We start from the raw sequence: 18,948 nt of genomic DNA, 5'->3' as shown, positions 1-18,948 counted from the left end.
CGTTGCTGAGTAGTAGTATTGCAATAAGAGTCATCTAAACAGTCTATGCCAGGAAACAGACAAGTAAAACACATCCAGGTAGAAGATTCATTAGTTGCGAGAGAATAATATTCGTCAACGCCCATGTTCAAGCATTTAGCATGGTGCCATTTGTCGCAACCGTCAAACTGAATAGCTCTTTGGTTTGAGCGACATCCTTTAGAACAAATAGCACACGGATCTTTCACCGGACCGGGGTTGGAGCTCACATCCCCGGCTAAGAGCAGTAAGTACGAGGCAGAAAGACTGACGTTAGCCAAGTAAATCGAAGCTTGAAGTTTCCAAGATGGCGACGAGGCAACACGTGTTGAGCGTCTTGGTAGACCAGAGTTTCGTCCAGGAAAGCTGGCAGAGTTTAAATTAAGGGCCAGAAACAAGTTTCCATCATCAAAAAGCCTTTCGGGTACAGATGAGATGTTTAGAGATGTTGCAAATAACAATACTAGGACAAGAGACGCGCTACACCGAGAGAGCCAACCGATCGCCATTGATGATTGAATTGATTGAATTGAATTCATTGAATTGCTCGTACAATTCTATAATCCAGCCTTTTACTACTCAGCTCGTCAAGCTTTTTCTTCCACAGCACAATAATGCCAGCAGCAACTGCTGCAACAGCAATTCCAGAAGCTTTAGAGTTTAAAGCCGGAAAACGCACTGCGAACATAAAGCATTTCATTCCAAAAAGCAAAATACCGAAACTATTTTCGACCCCAGAAGCACAAACAAAAAATTTTTAAATGACAGTGCAGAAAAAGAAACTTTTACGGCCTCGCGAGCAAAGAAAAAACTTTGATCCCCGCAGACAAAGAAAACTTTAACAGCCCCGCAGACGAAGCAACTTTCACGGCTACGAAGACAAAGAAAATTTCTCGGCCTCCTAGGCAAAGGAAACTTCCACGGCCCCGCAGGCAAATAAATCCAAACGACCTCTCAGGCAAAAGAAAAAACTTCCTACACGGCCCCACAGGGGACGAAAACTTTAACGGCCTCGCAGGCAAAGGAAAACTTTCTGCACAGCCCCGCAGGCAAAGAAACTTTCACGGCCACGCAGACAAAGAAAAACTTTCAAGGCCCCGCAGGCAACGAAAACTTTCACAACCCCGCAGGCAAAGAAAACTTTCACAGCCCCGCAGGCAAAGAAAACTCTCACGGCCTCGCAGGCAAAGAAAAAACTTTCACGGCCCCGCAGGCAAAGAAAACTTTCATGGCCTCGCAGGCAAAGTAACTTTAACGGCCCCGCAGGCAAAGAAAAAACTTCCACGGCCCCGCAGGCCTGACACAATTTCACATCTACAGAAAGTAAACCAAATCTAAACTCTACCGATAAAAATTAGCCACTGAAATATAATGAACCACATGGTGTCCGAAACAGAAAAAGATGCATACCTCTTGATTCTGAGCTTGTTGTGCCATAGGTTGGTCCTGAGCTTGTTCCGCCCTGTCGGATTGATGAAGTTATAGAACGCTTCAAGCAGTACACAGCCCAAGGCCTCAAGTGAAGTGACAAGGAGTGATACAAAACAATCTATTATATCCAAAATCCCTAGGGACTAATTACCAATGCTAATTGAGTTAGCATAGCAAAGGATATTCGTAGCGCGCCTTTAACGCCATCCACTGTTTTAGTATACTGTGTACTTATAACTGATAGATTGGGGAATAACATGCCGGTCATTCCTTTGTTAAGATAATAGAATGAAAGCTACGATCTGTTTAAATATGAACTTGTTTTTGTTTTATCATACTAGAAGGCAAAACCTACTCGTAATTGAACACAATGAATAGATGTCATGATTTGTTTAATAATGTCCTAGTGCTATCAACGCGTGAACACCCCATAAAGAATTCTAAATTTGGCCATTCAGTACCAGAGAAAGACAATTGGCGAAAGAATGAATGAAAGAAGCAATGATGAAAGAACGAGTGAATAAAACGACTAAGTGATTGAGTGAATGAATGAATAGTTGTTGCGTGAGAGGAAATAAAAGCATTCATAAACTCATGAATAGTTTTTACATGACTAAATGCGGCTGAGGTAAGGTGGTGTACTTTGGAGTGAATTAGGGTGAGGTAGCCAGGAATGAGAACGATTAAGAAGGAGTTGGAGTGGGTACAAGTGAAATAGAGTTCATTTATTCATGGATTAGGTAATTTGGTATTATCAACTCAGTTGATAACATAAATTGGCCGCCGTAAAGAGTTTCAAAGCTGACGACGTTTCGAGCGTTAGCCCTTCGACAGAGCGAAGGACGAAGGGCTTAGTTTTGAAACTCTTTACGGGTGGCCAATTTACGTTATCAACTCAGTTGATAATAATACATTACATAATCTCTATCCAAGCAAATGAACTCTATTTCACTTGAAATTACCCTGTTACACTCTCCCACCGACGCAGCACCACAGTTGGATTGTAAAGGGTCGGAAAGAGCTTGCTAGAATTTCTTGTGATGTATTAGAGTCGATTTGGGTTGGAGTAAATTGTATTAGAGTGCAATGGAGTGGACTGAGATGAATTTCGCCGGCTTAATTAGGCAATGAATATAAGTATTCCTTGCCTAACTCGAAGCCTACGGCATACAAATAAGCTTTTATTCGATAAATTTTTAATGTTAACCTTCATTTATGTTTCGTCTTAAATTAGGATTTTACATGTTTTAGAGGGTTTATAATAAAAGGAACGAATCTTTTCGTTTTGTTTTTATGATGGTTTCTAGAACAACTTCTTTAGAATGTTTATAGCCTTTTCCCAGTATTTATTTCTCGACGATTTATCTTTATAGTATTTTTTTGTTTCGAGCACAATTTTTATTTCCTGGAAACAAATCCACGTTCGATGCTGGCGCCTTCAAGTGCATCTCCAGGTCGTTTACGCTCATTTCTGTCTGGTGTAGCTGGTTTCCGTCGTAATGATTGTTGCTCATCACTGCAAAGGACTCGGCCTTTTCAGTTTGCCATAACTTTCCAAAGATCTTTCCGGGCTCCTTCCACACACAGCATCCCGCCGTCCAAACAGCCCCAGGAGTATCAAGTCTTACTGTTCTTGGTCCCACTTGAAATGTGTTCCTAAGGTGCGGCTTCGGTACGCCATTAAGGCCCTTTTCGGATCTGCCTGTCAGTAGGTAAAGTGTTCCTTGGTGGGTTATGCTCCCACAGGTGTTTTTGGCATAATCTTTTATCTTATCCTCAAAATCCTTCCAAGGTCCGTTGTTTGATGCCTCAAACTGAGGTACAGCATTCGTAAGAGTGAAAGTATTCTTCATGTAAGTTTTGTCAAAGGAGTTGATACCTGAGGGATTCATATGGCCTCTGGTAAGTTGATTCCTATAATTGTTTCGAGCTTCTGCGATGGCTTGTTTATAAGCATCATCGACACCAGGAACACCTATAATCACAAGCCACATTCTTCCATGAATACGGATAACTTCTCACATTTAAATTATCAAATCATATTTTTATGAATACGATGACGACAGTGGTAATATTTTGTCTTTTTCAGCATGATAAACTTACTATTTACAGACTGAAAGTGATCTTTGAACATTCCAGGGAATCATATCGCTTTTTTATCTCTTTTCTGAAATTACGGAAGTATGAAGCCCTCTGACTCCTTTTTTATTTCTCTTGAAAATATAGAGGTTCTTTGCAAAAAAGGCTTTTTTTGCGGAAAAAAAATTTTGGAAGAAACAATATAATGGCTTTCCCCACTTCTTTAATGACTTTGCGTGTTTTGAAGTAACGTGGGGTTTAACTCCAAGCTTCTGTATTTGCTTTATGGATTGATTGTCCTCCAAGCGGTCTGGTAATAAATAATTGTCAAATAGTCATTTACGTACCTGGAGGATTCCTCCAATTTGGATTTTTAGGCCTCGAATTCTTGTTAATGTCCTTTGCCTGCTCGGGTAAAACTTTGTAGGCTGAGTAAAAAGGAGTGTTTGTGGTTGGATCGAAGAGAGAAACAAAAGAAGGGGGCATTCCTTGCTGGATTTCTGTTCCTCGAGTAATGTTTGGAAGTCCAACTGGACGCTTGCCTCCAACGAAAAAAGGGGGAACGGTAGGTCCGCCCCAGAAAAATCTTTTTCCTTCATTTGGTGATTCCTCTAAAGGAAAATCACACAATCGGTTACAATATTGCAAAACAAGGATTAGGCAGCTTCATCAGTTTAATTTAACAACTCAACTAGAATTGATTTTACCGATCACGTTTGGCTAAAATTTCCCAGTTCACGCTTCACCCTTCAGATAAGAACCATTCTAGGCTACAATTTCAATTCCTAGGTTCTTATATGCGGTTTTTTACTATAGCTTTCGTTAGCTGCGTTCGATTGGTTACGAATCGCTGGGTAAAGTAGTTTGTTTTTATCGGCCTGTTCCGGTAACGCTGTGAAAAACTCATCTCAGAGCGCTAGTGGCTTGTCTTGAGCTAGTTGGTGTAGGTTTAATTTCCTTGGTGAAATGATAGAAGACAAAGAAGATTGCAAACTTCCTTTTAAAGACCACGTGGTCATATTAGATGAATCTTGCAACGACCACGATTATTTTTCATTTAAAACGCAACGCATGATCAACTCCCACGACCGTGACGCACTTCAAAGGGAAGTGCATAACCACGACCAGAACACACTTCTTTAAAGACGAATCTTTCAACAATCAATCAATTTACGCGACCAAAAAACAAGTGCAGACGTGTCTTTTTCTTCGCAGAAACAACCACACGAATGACTAAATTAAATAGAAGACGCGAGAAACGAATGCTGCTACAACTCCCACGACAGACCTGGCACAACGATCAGATGCCATAAACTTACACATATAATCAATCAAGAGACATATAAATTGTTTGTATCTACCAGTGGACTTTCTTTTCGTGGACTCGGTACCAGCTAATACTGAGATAGCAATTACTAAACACCAAACGGTTGTTGTCTTCATTTCCCTTGGTCCGGTCGTCTTATGCAGGATCTAAATGAACTGACATGAATTAAGAACTGTTCAGTTAAGTGCTTAGACGGTCGTTTACTTCATTACTGTCGTGGAGTCAGTGAATTATAGGGCAGTATGATTCAGTGATTCATTGTGTCTCGGTAAGTTTGCAATTCGAAGTCTGAAGTTATATTCAATTGGGTTTTGGCTATTACGATGAGATCCTTTATGTTGTATAACCTAGCTATCATTCAGTAGTGGAAGGGCCTACTTGGTCTTCTCTTCTTGCCCAGGACCTACACTACTGAAGTTTTTTTTTTGTTTTGTTTTTGGCTTTCGCAGTCAAAGATTTTTTGTTTGATCAGAAACGTCAGGTAAGTTGTTGTTCATTCGTAAAATTCTCGTGAAAGGAGTTCAGGATCCCGATACGGTCGGTTGGTTCGCAAGTTAGTACTTCGTAAGAATCAGAGTTAGAGTTTGGTAGAAGTGATGAGATTCAGAGTCTGCCACATAGTGATTAAAGAAAAAGAGATCGAATATATATTAAGCAGACCCGTGGCAATGAACAAGGATCAAAGAAGAACTTAAGGGACAAAGTTCCCGGTGCCTTCCCCTTAGAGTTGAACGCTCTCTCGCTAGATTCCACCTACCTGCGCTTTAACAATCCTTTGAAATTGACATCAAACAGGTATCAAGTTGTAACATCAGTTTAAAAGCACTTAAATGGGAAGTCGTTGACCGGAACGGAAAGGAATTCCGGAAATTTTTATCATAGTAACAAGAAGTTGGTAAGAAAGATAGTCTCCTTGTGTCGCCTTCTCCTTGTGTCGCCTTTCATTTGTGCAACAAGCATGTGTTTTAGTATGAGCCCGGCTAAGCAAATATGGGTCAATATAAAATTGGTCAGGTTAGCATGTTACATAGTGAATGAAAAATTTACACCGCATATTAAATAACTGATTTTGACTGAAAATATGCCGGTTATTATCTCTTGAAAGAAGTAAAACTTCTACATGGCAATGATGGAATTGTAGCGAAATAAACGTTAACTTTCATCATTTTTTTCTTCCTCTTTCCAATGATTATAAACAAAGGTTTTTTTATTACTTGAACATGTGCCATTTAGAGAAAGAATTGAGATCTTTATTACTCGAAATTATTGAAAGGAAAAAATGGAACTGCACGTGGAAGGACAAGATACTAGGGCCGCTTTTTCGTGTTTTTAACAATTGAGGTCTTCTAAGGGGGTTTTTGTGGTCGCTTTGTCAATCGTTTGCCGACACACTTCTCAGTTCTGTTTGGTTAGGGACAAATGTGACACTAGAATTATTTCTATTCCTTAGAAAATTTGTGGCGAATTGTCTGAGTTGAGATAACTCTTGTTTTCCTTGGTAGGAATGTTGAGGGTGTCACTGAATCATTTTATTGATAAATTTATAAATGAGTGGAAACATATAAACTGACTAAACAAAGTCAACATAGGAACAACCTTAAAGTGGAGATTCGGAAGCTCATTTTGTTGCACCTTACCGAAATATCATATTTGAGTGAGCAATTGTAAAACTCTCCTCGTTTTGAAATGTCTTTCAAGTCTCAAGTTAATTCAAATCGTAGTATGACTGATATCGTAGAAACTCTCACTCTGTACTTTGTTTTTAATACAGGCGTGAAACGAGGTGCTATCATAGATTTAATCAAGAAAGTGCGCAATATGCCGAGAGATTTTAAGTTCCACCCACGTAGCACCGTTTGCAATTACCTCGATCAGTGTGACATAAAAATTGAGGGTGGAGGAGTTATTTCTTACCATCTAGCGCACGGAGAAAAGTTTGTAAAATACGACTTAAAAATGTACTTGCTTCGCACTGTAACTTACTTTAAATGTGGCAGAGATTTCATTAAAAGGGAAAAGGGAAGTGAGGTAGTTCCAGAATAAAACAAGCTGTCCGACTTTGCTTTAAATATCAATAATAATAAAAAATAGATTTCACAATTGGCAGAGCTAAGCATCTCAGTCATGGTTACTTACCAAGAGGTGATAGGTGGCGATCACAGCAATAACGGAGAGATAAACAATCGTGCTGTAGCTCTAAGCAAGGGTTCAATATATTGTAAAAGTTTGCGATGGACGTTCGGTAATTCTGTTGTTCTCAATGCATGACGTTGACACTGGCTTTTGAAAGATGTATCAAATTATTCCACCTGCCTGAAGAAATTATTTAGGCAATCACTAATTTGAATTAGAAACTGAGCAAGGTATTTTTCTGACAACAGGCTATGGATTAAAATAGTTGTTATGCTATTTCGAAGTTTCAGAAACGCAGCTATTACGTTTATTTAATTTGGACCTAGGAACGAGGAAAGTCAGGTAGGGTTAGGCTAACGTGTTACACCATAATGGCCCAAATTTTCTGAAGCAATCCAATGTATTTTTATGAATCAATGTTATTAATTCTTCGAATTCCTAGGCGAGCAAATAACGATAAACCGGTGAACTATTGGAAGAGACTAACTATTTATATTACTTTGATTTCATGCTTTTCGATATCAGTAAAAAGGAATACTCTGAGGAATGGCCGTATCAAGGAAAAGGAATGTAAAGAAATACATTTTTAGACAAGGGTTCTTTTGTTTCTTCTTAAGTGCACTCATTTGCGCGATGAAGCACAGCTTTTCTTTTCTCTTATTTCACTGTTAGAGAAAATTCCTTTTTCTTTCAAAGAGGTTTTCCAAAAGTATCGTGAAAAGCAAATAAGTTTGAATTGATTGATCCAAGTAAAAACTAAATCCCAACACTGCAGTTTAAACCACGTTAAAGGAGATAAGGGGAAGCTTCTATCGTTGTGAGAAATTTTGAAGATATAAGCGAACCGGATTTCATACATTTTCGTCAATAATTTTAAAAGGTCATTCACCAGGTTCTAGGATCAACAGGTACCTGTTACCACCAGATAAGTCAAGAAATGAGGGCGGACCTTGTGCTAAGTTCCGAAGTAGGTTTAGAATATCCAAATGGGCTGTGAATATTCTCAAAATTGAAATGATTTTTAAGAAACATTCAGTCAGTAAAGCAAACAACGACAGCTGTATTTGAAAAAAGGCGATGATTTTATGATGACTTTTTGATAAGAACGTCTAGTCTGGGAAATTTGGCTAAATACGTTATTATATATACGCTATTAGGTTTTCATTAATGTTATTACGCTCGTATTCAACCCGACTAAAGATTGGAGCCATACTGTGACACTTTAAAGTTTATCGATCGACGATTTCATCCATTTCTCGTGAAAGTAGGTCAGGATCCTGATACAGTCAGTTGGTTCGCAAGTTAGTACTTCGTAAGAATCAGAGTTGGAGTTTGGTAGAAGTGATGAGATTCAGATGTCTGCCACATAGTGATTAAAGAAAAGAGATTGAATCTATATTAAACAGACCTGTGGCAGAGAACAGGGATTAAAGAAGACCGTAAAGGATAGAGTCTCCGGTGCCTTCCCCTTAGCGTTGGAAGTTCTTTAGCTAAATCACACCTATCTGCGCTTTACCAATACTTTAAAATTGACATCAAACAGGTATGAAGTTATAACATCAGTTTAAAGGCACTGATCTGGATTCTGATACGGTCAGTTGGTTTACAGGTTAGTACTTCGAAAGAATCAGAGTCAGAGTTTGGTAGAAGTGATGAGATTCAGAGTCTGCCACATGGTGATTAAAGAAAAGAGATTGAATCCGTATATTAAGCAGACCTGATAGCCAGATTATGAAACTAAAATAAGAGTTGCCCAAAAATTTCATGTCCTGCTTTTTATCCTCCTCTGGTTATTTGCACAAATAATCAAGTCATTATCACTGACAGATCACTCTTATTGTCCACAGAGCATGTAACAAGTTGATAACCCCCTTATTTTTTAAATGAAGAAAGGAAAATAGCCCCCGCTCTTACCTAAGGCTCTTCAAAAAGTCATTGACTCCACGTCCCCCCTCTACATAATTAATAAAAGGTCCCTAAACTTCCTTGAATAAACTTTTCAACAACCAGTAAGAAATCCTGATAAAGTGAAGAAACAGAAAAAAAACTAACTGGAGCTCCGCTTTTAGGCTTGGCCAAATCCATGAATTCATCAACAACTCTCCGCTGAAGTGAAGGTGGCTAGTGGTGGATATTTACCGAGCCGCGAAGCAAGGTAATTATCCACCGCCGACTGCCGACACTAAAGTGTATAGTTTAAGTATACGCGAAAACAGTAACATAATGTAGCACAAAAAAATAATTTTAACTAATTTATTCCTGCAACGCGAGGGAGCGCAAAACTTGCGAGTTGTTCGGAGATGAAGAGCAAAGAATATTCGCAGCGCGCCTTTAACGCCATCCACTGTTTTAGTATACTGTGTACTTATAAATGATATTTTAGGGAATGACGTCGGTCATTCCTTTGTTGATATAATAGAATGAAAATTACGATCTGTTTAAATATGAACTTGTTTGTGTTTTATCATGCTAGACGGTAGATCTCAATTGTAACTGAACATAATGAGTAGATGTCATGTACTGTTGAATAATGTCCTAGTGCTATCAACTTGTGTATACCCCATAAAGGATTCTAAAATTGGCCATTCAGTAATAGAGAAAGACAGTTGGCGAAAGGATAAGTGAATGAACAATGATAAAGGAGCGAGTAAATAAGTGAATTTAATGAGTTAGTGATTGAGTAAATGAATGAATAGTTGTTGCGTGAGAGGAAATAACAGCATTCATAACCTCATGAATAGTTTTTACAAAACTAGATGCAGATGAGGCAAGGTAGTGTACTTTGGAGTGAATTAAGGTGAGTTAGCCAAGAATGAAAACGATTTAGAAGGCGTTGGGGTAGACACAAGTGAACTACCGTTCATTTGCTCGGATTATGGTGGATTAGGTAATTTTTTGTATTATCAACTCAGTTGATAACATAAATTGGCCGCCGTAAAGAGTTTCAAATCTAACGTTTTGACTGTTAGCCTTTCGTCAGAGAGAATGACGAAGGGCTAAGCTTTGAAACTCCTTACGGAGGCCAATTTACGTTATCAACGCAGTTGATAATATTAAATTACCTAATCCACTATAATCCAAGCAAGCGAACTCTATTTCACTTGAAATTACCCTGTTATACTCTCCCATCGGCGCAACACCATAGTTTCTTAGAAACATACCCCTTTATGGTGGATTAGACTGATCTGGAATAAATTGTTTTGACGAATTTGACTGTTGTACTTTGCAATTAAAACTAGTAGATTGGGTTGGATTGTGGTGGGTCGGAAAAGGCGTAGCTAGAATTTCTTATGGTTAACTAGAGTGGATTTGGGTCGGATTAAATTGTATTAGAGTGCAATGGAGCGGACTGAGATAAATTTCGACGACTTTTCCACGCACAAAGTCGTGCAATTAAAGGTTATTTTATTGCACAATCAACAAAGATATCTTGCTGCAATAAATACAATTATTCATTGCCTAACTCGAGGCCTATGGCAAGTACGCTTTTACTTTATCAGTTTGAAATGCTAACCTCCATTTATTATTCGTCTTAAATTAGGGTGTTACATGCATGTTTTACTGTGGTCTATGATCAAAGGAAGGATTTTTTTGTTTCGTTTTTATGATAGTTTCTAGAACAGCTTCTTTAGAATGCTTATAGCCTGTTCCCAGTATTTATTTCTCGACGATTTCTCATGGAAGGGGATGGTAGTTTCGAGCACAATTTGTATTTCCTGGAAACAAATCCACTTTCGCTTTCGATGCTGCTGCCTTCAAGCGCTTCTCTAGGTCGTTTACGCTCATTTCTGTCTGGTGTAGCTGGTTTGTGTCATAGTGATTGTTGCTCATCACTGCAAAGGACTCGGCCTCTTCAGTTGGTTTTCCGGTCACCTTCCACACACAGCATCCCGCCGTCCAAACAGCCTGAGGAGTATCAAGGCTTAATGTTTTAGTTTTTACAGTAAATGTGTTGGTAATGGACGGCTTCGGGACGTCTTTGAGGCCATTTTCAGATCTGCCTGTCAGTAGGTAAAGGGTTCCTCGGCGAGTTTTGTTCCCACAGGTAGTTTTGGCATATTCTTTTATCTTATTCTCAAAATCATTCCAAGGTCCGCTGTTTGATGCCTTAAACTGAGGTACAGTATTCGCAAGAGTGAAAGTATTCTTCATGTAAGTTTTGTCAAAGGAGTTGATACCTGAGGGATTCATATGGCCTCTGGTAAGTTGATCCCCATACTTTTTTTGAGCTTCTCGGTTGGCTTGTTTATAAGCATCGTTGAGACCAGAAACACCTATAATCATAAGCCACATTCTTCGATGAATACAGATAACTTGATTACTTCTGACTTTAAATTATCAAATCATATTCTCATGAATACGATGACGATAGTGGTGATATTCTGTCGTTTACCACGATGATTAAATTACTAGTTATAGACTGAAAGTGATCTTTTGACCATTCCAGGGAATCATGTCGCTTTTTTATCTCTTTTCTGAAATTACGGGAGTATGAAGCCTTCTAATTGCACTTTTATTTCTCTTGAAAACATAGAGATTTTTTGCAAAACAGGCGTTGTTTTGCGGGAAAAAATTTAAGAAGAAGCAATATGGTGGCTTTCTCCACTTCATTAGTGACTTTGCGTGTTTTGAAGTAACGCAGGGTATACTCCAAGCCTTTGGATTTACTTTATGATTGATTGTCCTCCAAATAATCGGTCTTGTAATAAATAATTGTCAAATAGCCATTTACGTACCGGGAGGATTCCTCCACTTTGTATTTGGCCTCGAATTCGTGCCAATGTACTTTGCCTGCTCAGGTAAAACTCTGTAGGCTGAGTAAAAAGGAGTGTTTGTGGATGGATCGAAGAGAGAAACGAAAGAAGAGGGTGTTCCTTGTTGGATATCTTTTCCTCGATTAATGTCAGGAAGGCCAACTGGACGCTTGCCTTCAACGAAAAAAGCGGAAGCGGTAGGTCCGTCCCAGAGAAATTTTTTCCCTTCATTTGGCGATTCCTCTGAAGGAAAATCATACAATCGGTTACAATATTGCAAAACAAGGATCAGGTAGTTTCATCGGTTTAATCTAACAACTTAACTAGAATTAATTTAATCCATCGTGTTTGGCTAACATTTCCAGGCTAAGCCGGCATCCTTCACCCTTCACATAAGAACCTTTCTAGGCTAAAATATCAATACAGAGTTTTTTCAGATATATTACAGTACATCGTACGCGATAAAAAGAGGGCAAAAAAAAACTAGCCTAAACACTGGCAGTTTAATAAGACCAGAATACTGTACTGTCAATACATCCATAACTGTGCAACATATTCGACTAACTAACCATGGAAAGGAGGGCACTATGAGGTTGACATACACCCACGAATAGAGGTTTCCTGTAGTGTAGTGAGGCTACACACACACTTTAAGTTCCCGGATATATTTACGAACTACCGCTGTCCTAATGCACTACATTTCCCTTTTTAAAATAAATGTTGAGAACCTGATTTAGAACCTAAGTATAGTCTAATTCCATTCATATAAGAACGTACGGAGGTTAACTTAAAAAACCTAGGTTCTTATATGCGGGTTTTTACCGTAGCTTTCGTTAGCTGCGTTTGATTGGTTTCGAATCGCTGGGTAAGGTGGCTCGTTTTCATCGGCCTGTTGCGGTAATGCTGTGAAAAAACTCATCTCAGAGTGCTGGTAGCTTGTCTTCAGTTAGTTGGTGCAGGTTTAATTTTCTTGGTGAAATAATACAAGTCAAAGAAGATTGCAAACTTCCTTTTCAGGACCACGTGGTCATACTAGATGAATTTTGCAACGACCAGGCAAAGGGTATAAATCACGACAACTACTTCGACAATTATTTTTTCCATTAAAACGCAATACATAATCAACTTCCACGACTGTGACACACTTCAAGGGGAGCGCGTAACCACGACCAGAACACACTTCTTTAAAGAGGAATCTTTCAACAATCAGGCTACAAAAAGTCAATTTATGCGACCAAAAAACGAGTTCCGACGTGTCTTTTTCTTCGCAGAAACAAAACTACACGAATGACTAAATTAGATGGAGGACGCGAGAAACGAATGCTGATACAACTCCCACGACAGACTTGGCACAACGAACAGATGCATAAACTCACGCATGTAATCAATTAAGAGACATATAGATTGTTTGTATCTACCAGTGGAATTTCTTTTTGAGGACTCGGTAACGGCTAACACTGAGATAGCAATTACTAAACACCAAACGGTTGTTGTCTTCATTTCCCTTGGTCCGGTCGTCTGATGCAGGATCTAAATGAACTGACATGAATTAAGAACTGTTCAGTAAGTGCTTAGACAGTCTTTTACTTCATTACTGTCCGATGGAGTCAGTGAATTATAGGGCAGTATGATTCAGTGATTCATTTATGTCTTGATAAGTTTGGAACTCGAAGTATGAAGTTATATTGAATTGGGTTTTAGCTATTACCTTATGTTGACTAACTTGGCTATCATTCAGTAGTGGAAGGGCCCAGTTCGTCTTCTGTTCTCGCCCAAGACCCACACTACTAAAGTTTTTTTTCTTTCTTGGCTTTCGCAGTCGTAGTTGTTATTCGTAAAATTCTCGTGAAAGTAGGTCAGGATTCTCATACCGTCAGTTGGTTTACAAGTTAGTACTTCGTGAGAATCAGAGTTAGAGTTAGATAGAAGTGATGAGATTCAGAGTCTGCCACATAATAATTAAAGAAAAGAGATTGAATCTATTTTAAACAGACCTGTGGCAGAGAACAGAGATCAAAGACGAACCAAAGGGACAAAGTCCCTGGTGCCTTCCCCTTAGCGTGGAACGCTCTCTCGATAGATTCCACCTATCTGCGCCTTAACAATACTTTGAAATTGACATCAAACAGGTATGAAGTTATAACATCAGTTTAAAGGCATTTAAATGGAAATTCGTTGAAATTATCATCATAGTAACACGACGTTGGTGAGAAAGATAGTCTTCATGTGTCGCCTTTCATTTTTGCAACAAGCATGTGTTTTAGTATGAGCCCGGCTAAGCAAATATGGGTCAATATAAAATTACTCAGGTTAGCACGTTACGTAGTTAATGACACATTTACATCGCTTATTAAATAACTGATCTTGACTGAAAATATGCAGGAGATCATAAACTCAGGTCTTTTCATCTCTTGAAAGAAGTTAACCTTCTACATGGCAATGATGGGATTTGTAGCAAAATAAACGTTAACTTTCGTCATTTTTTCCTTCCCCTTCTCAATGATTTGGAACTAAGGTTTTTATTGCTTGGACACGTGGCATTGAGAGAAAGAACTGAATTCTTTGTTACTTGAAATTATTGATTGGAAAAAATGGAACTACACGTGGAAGGACAAGATAATAGAGCCGCTTTCTCGTGTATTTAATAATAGAGGTCTTCTTAAGGGGTTTTTGTGGTCGCTTTGTCGATCGTTTGCCAACACACTTGTCCGGTCTGTTTGGTTAAGGACAAATGTGACACTAGAATCATTTTTATTCCTTAGAAAATTTGTGACGAATTGTCTAAGTTGAAATAACTCTTGTTTTCCCTTGTAGGAATGTTCAGGGTGTCATTGAATCATTTTATTGATAAATTTGTAAATGAGCGGAAACATATAAACTGATTAAACAAAGTCAACGTGGGGACAACCAGTGAAGATTCGGAAGCTCATTTTGTTGTACCTTACCGAAATAACATATTTGAGTGAGCAATAGTAAAACTCTCCTCGTTTTGAAATGCCTTTCAAGTCTTAAGTTAATTCAAATCGTAGTATGACTGATTTCGTAGAAACTCTCACTTTGTACCTTGTTTTTAATACAGGTGTGAGACGAGGTGCTATCATAGATTTAACCAAGGAAGTGCCCTATTTGCCGAGAGATTTTAAGTTCCACCAACATAGTACCGTTTGTAATTACCTCGATCACTGTGACATAAAAACTGAGGGTAGAGGATTTATCTAGCACACGAAGAAAAAGTTTGTAAAATACGATTTAAAAAACGTTTTTTTTTTCTTATTGCAACTTACTTGAAATGTGGCGGTGTTTTTCATTAAAAGGGAAAGGGGAAGTGAGTTAGTTCCAGAATAAAACAAGCTATCTGACTTTGCTTTAGAGATCAATAATAATAAATAGATTTCATAATTGGCAGAGTTATGCATTCCATGGTTACTCACCAAGAGTTGATATGTGGCGATCACAGCAATAACGGAAGGCTGAAGAGTCGTGCTGTAGCTGTAAGCGAGGGTTCAATATATTTTAAAAGTTTGCGATGGACGTTCGGTAATTTTGTTGTTCTTAATGCATGACGTTGACACTGGTTTTTGAAAGATGTATCAAATTACTCCACCTGCTTGAAGAGCTCATTTAGGCAATGACCTATTTGAAGTAGGAAATGAACAACGTATTGCTCTGACAACAGGCAAGGGATTAAAATAGTTATGCTATTTTGAAGTTTCAGAAACGCAGCAATTGTGTTTATTTAATTTGGACTTAGGAACGAGGAAAGTCAGGTAGGGTTAGGCTAATGTGTTACACCATAATGGCCCAAATTTTTCTGAAGCAATCTAATGTATTTTCATGAATTAATGATATCTATTCTTCGAATTCTTAGGCGGCCAAATAACAATAAACCTTTGAACTATTGGCAGAGGCTTACTCTTTTTGTTACTTTGATTTTCATGCTTTTCGATAGTAGTACAAAGGAATACCCTGAGGAATTGTCGTATCAAGGAAAAGGAATGTAAAAGAATTATTTTTAGACAAGTTCTTTTGAGTCTTCTTGTAAATGCACCCATTTGCGCGATGAATGCATAGCTTTTCTTTCCTCTTATTTCATTATTAGAGAAATTTCCTCTTTCTTTCAAAAAGGTTTTCCAAAAGTATCGTGAAAGGGAATCAGTTTAAGTTGATTGATTCAAATAAAAACTAAATCCCAACACTGCAGTTTAAAGGGGATAAGGGGTTGCTTCTATCGTTGTGAGAAATTTTGAAGATATAGGCGAACCGGATTTCCATAAATTTTCGTCAATAATTTTAAAAGGTCACTCACCGGGTTCTAAGATCAACAGGTACCTGTTACCACCAGATAAGTCAAGAAATGAGTGCGAACCTTCTGCTAGGTTCTGAAGTAGGTTTAGAATGTCCAAATGGGTTGTGAATATTCTCAAAATTTAAATGATTTTAAGAGACAAAAGCGTTTTGAAAAACATTCAGTCAGTAAAGCAAACAATGATAACTGAATTTGAAAAAAGGCGGCGATTTTACGTAGTTTCTAAATTTTCTGTTAGGTCGAGAATTGGACAATATTTAGGTTACGAGGTCAGATAAACAATAAAAAAATTCCGTTTTGACTCAGATATTAAATTATCAGTGTAAGTTCATGCTGCCGTTTAGCTGAATAGAAAATGAAGATGGCTTTTGGAGTAATTCATCTTCTTCATACCAAATTTTCCCTACATTGTTCTTGTACGATCAACACTCATATTCTTTCATCTGGCAATTTTTTTTATAGTGACTTTTTGATAAGAACGTCTAGTCTGGGAAATTTGGCTAAATACGTTATTATATGTCCGCCATTAGGTTTTACATGAATGTTATTACGTTCTTATTCAACCCGACTAAAGATTGGAGCTATGTTGTGACACTTTGATGTTTATCGATCGACGATTTTCCCTAAATTTGTAGTTATTAAAATAAATTTAGCCAAAGGAAAGTAAAACTAGCTCGAGTTAACAGGGAGTTCGAGTTAGTCGTGTTCGAGTTAGCTGATAGTAAATGACTGGAAAATGGGGTCGAACTCAGGGGGAAATCGTATTTTGTTCAAATTAGCGGGGTTCTAATTTATCTACTCTTAAGAGAAAATAGATATCATCCTACTCGGTTCGTTCCATGATCCCCTTGTTGTTTGCACAATCCTTTATTTCAGTGCATTCTGAAATCGATTACCAGTCAAGTTGTACGTAAAAATCGGGGATTTTGCAGAGATCATGTAAGATATGTTGTAAAACCTCAGGAACTTAGGTTAAAAACCAATCCTCCATTTTCTAAGCTTTCGTGCAAGAGGGATATTGAGGTAACAGCCACAGCCACAGCTACATTTCAAGTTCGCTAATAACATTGTTCATAAACTCAAGAGTTTCAAAGCTGACGTTTCGAGCGTTAGCCCTTCGTCAGAGCGTATGACTAAGGGCTAAGTTTGAAACTCTTTACGGTGGCCAGTAACGTCATCAACTCAGTTGATAATACTAAATTACCTAATCCACTATAATCCAAGCAAATGAACTGTATTTCACTTGAAATTACCCCGTTACACTCTCCCAATGACGCAGCACCACATTTCCTTAGAAACTTACCCCTTTCTAGTCGATTAGACTGATTTGGAATAAATTGTTTTGACAAATTTGATTGTAGTACTTTGAAATTAAAACTAGTAGATTAGGTTGGATTGTAGAGGGTCAGAAAAGGGCTAGCTAGAATTTCTTAGGTGAATGAGAGTGGATCTGGGTTGGATTAGATTGTAGTAGATAGCAATGGAGTTTACTGAGAAGAATTTCGCCGGCTTTTCCACGCACAAAGTCATACAAGTAAAGTTGCATTCATTTTATTGCACAATCAACTAAGATATCTTGCTGCAATGGACACAAGCATTCATTGCCTAACTCTAAGCCTATGGCAAATAAACTTTCACCTCAGTGATAAATTTGAAATTCTAACCTACATTTATGTTTCATCTGAAATTAGGGCTTTGTATGCATGTTTTACTGGGGTCTAAAAGTGTGCTAGAGTTCTTTTTTTTGGGGCTTTCGTTGTCAAAGATTGTTCGTTTGATCAGAAACGTTAGGTAAGCTGTTGTTCATTCGTAGAATTCTCTTGAAAGTAGGTCAGGATTCCGATACGGTCAGTTGGTTTGCAAGTTAGTGCTTCGTTAGAATCAGAGTTAGAGTTAGATAGAAGTGGCGAGATTCAGAGTCTGCCACATAGTGATTAAAGAAAAGAGTTGAATCTATATTAAACAGACCTATGGCAGAGAACAGGGATTAAAGAAGAACGTAAAGGACAAGGAGTCTCCAGTGCCTTCCCCTTTGCGTTGGACGTTCTTTAGCTAATTGTAATATCTACAATCTGTGTGACATAAAAACTTAGGGTAGAGGTGTTATCTCTTAAAATCTAGTATACGAAGAAAGGTCGTAAAATATAAGTTCAAAAACATATTTTCTTCGTATTGCAACTTACTTGAAATGCGTCAGAATTTTTCATAATAAAGGAAAGGGGAAGTGAGGTAGTTCCAAAACAAAACAAGCTATCCGACTTTGCTTTTAAAAATCAATAATAACAAAGAGATTTCATAATTGGTAGAGTTATGCATCTCATGGTTACTTACCAAGCGGGTGATATGTGGCGAACACAGCTATAACGTAGAGCTGAACAGTCGTTCTGTAGCTTTAAGCGAGGGTTCAATATGTTGTAAACGTTTGCGACAGACGTTCAGTAATTCTGTTGTTCAATATATTGATTCTTAATGCATGACTTTGACATTAGGTTTTGAAAGATGAATCAAATTATTCCACCTGCTTGAAGAACTAGGCAATTAGATATATTTGAATTAGGAAAATGAGCAACGTATTGTCCTAGCAACAGCCTATGGATTAAAAGAATTGCTATGCTATTTCGAAGTTTCAGAGATTTTTCAGTGATTTTGCAGCAATTGTGTTTAACCAATTTGGACTTAGAAGAGAGGAAAGTCAGTTATGGTGAGGCTAACGTGTTGCGCCATATTGGCTCAGATTTTTCTAAAGCAACATAAAGTATTTTCATAAATTAATGATATCAGTTTTTCGAATTCCCAGTCGGGTAAATGGCAATAAACCTTTGAAGACCATGAATCGTAATGAAATCAATTAACTCTTCAGCGCCATCTTGCTGTTTCATATTTCATATTTCAGTGATTGT

General features: G+C 38.1%; 3 protein-coding genes across 9 annotated transcripts in view; all 3 read right to left on the bottom strand.

Annotated features, from left to right (window-relative positions):
- LOC149047018 (uncharacterized) overlaps positions 1–1,567 on the bottom strand; it is a 5,630-nt gene extending 4,063 nt beyond the window's left edge. Inside the window, exon 1 of the mRNA XM_089203907.1 lies at positions 1,429–1,567. Within this exon, the coding sequence (XP_089060033.1) occupies positions 1,429–1,455 (27 nt within the window). The 5' untranslated portion in view covers positions 1,456–1,567. The remainder of the gene's footprint in view (positions 1–1,428) is intronic.
- Positions 1,568–2,628: 1,061 nt separating this feature from the next.
- LOC113684158 (uncharacterized) lies at positions 2,629–18,491 on the bottom strand. Of its 6 annotated transcripts, XM_089203901.1 has the most exons (5): positions 18,380–18,491; positions 15,174–15,231; positions 4,890–5,010; positions 3,876–4,139; positions 2,629–3,424 (listed from the first exon to the last, which is right to left on the bottom strand). In XM_089203901.1, exons 3-5 carry the CDS (start codon positions 4,969–4,971, stop codon positions 2,817–2,819), a joined length of 954 nt encoding a protein of 317 aa, XP_089060027.1. In that variant the 5' UTR covers positions 4,972–5,010; positions 15,174–15,231; positions 18,380–18,491; the 3' UTR covers positions 2,629–2,816. The 6 variants fall into 6 exon arrangements, with proteins under 6 accessions (XP_089060027.1, XP_089060029.1, XP_089060026.1 ...); XM_089203903.1 differs by lacking the exon at positions 15,174–15,231 and having other exon boundaries at positions 18,380–18,463; XM_089203900.1 differs by lacking the exon at positions 18,380–18,491 and having other exon boundaries at positions 15,174–15,296.
- On the bottom strand, positions 10,358–18,504 carry LOC113684163 (uncharacterized). 2 transcript variants are annotated; one of them, XM_027201501.2, is made up of 5 exons: positions 18,380–18,483; positions 15,174–15,231; positions 13,161–13,281; positions 11,725–11,985; positions 10,358–11,262 (listed from the first exon to the last, which is right to left on the bottom strand). In XM_027201501.2, the coding sequence occupies exons 3-5, from the start codon at positions 13,240–13,242 to the stop codon at positions 10,664–10,666; spliced, it is 942 nt and encodes a 313-aa protein (XP_027057302.2). In that variant the 5' UTR covers positions 13,243–13,281; positions 15,174–15,231; positions 18,380–18,483; the 3' UTR covers positions 10,358–10,663. The 2 variants fall into 2 exon arrangements, with proteins under 2 accessions (XP_027057302.2, XP_089060031.1); XM_089203905.1 differs by lacking the exon at positions 15,174–15,231 and having other exon boundaries at positions 18,380–18,504.
- Positions 18,505–18,948: the final 444 nt, after the last annotated feature.

The sequence above is a fragment of the Pocillopora damicornis genome, chromosome 4 (genome assembly GCF_964200805.1).
Source record: "Pocillopora damicornis chromosome 4, jaPocDami1.2, whole genome shotgun sequence".
Lineage (NCBI taxonomy): Eukaryota > Metazoa > Cnidaria > Anthozoa > Scleractinia > Pocilloporidae > Pocillopora > Pocillopora damicornis.
This window is presented reverse-complemented; position numbering and strand designations above follow the sequence as displayed.

Coding starts and splice junctions, on each gene's coding strand:
- LOC113684158 (XM_089203901.1), bottom strand. CDS start 4,971: ATGAAGACAACAACCGTTTGGTGTTTAGTAATTGCTATCTCAGTATTA. Junction 4,140..4,889: donor CACGAAAAGAAAGTCCACTG/GTAGATACAAAC, acceptor ATTTTCCTTTAG/AGGAATCACCAAATGAAGGA. Junction 3,425..3,875: donor AAATTGGAGGAATCCTCCAG/GTACGTAAATGA, acceptor TTGTGATTATAG/GTGTTCCTGGTGTCGATGAT.
- LOC113684163 (XM_089203905.1), bottom strand. CDS start 13,242: ATGAAGACAACAACCGTTTGGTGTTTAGTAATTGCTATCTCAGTGTTA. Junction 11,986..13,160: donor CTCAAAAAGAAATTCCACTG/GTAGATACAAAC, acceptor ATTTTCCTTCAG/AGGAATCGCCAAATGAAGGG. Junction 11,263..11,724: donor AAAGTGGAGGAATCCTCCCG/GTACGTAAATGG, acceptor TTATGATTATAG/GTGTTTCTGGTCTCAACGAT.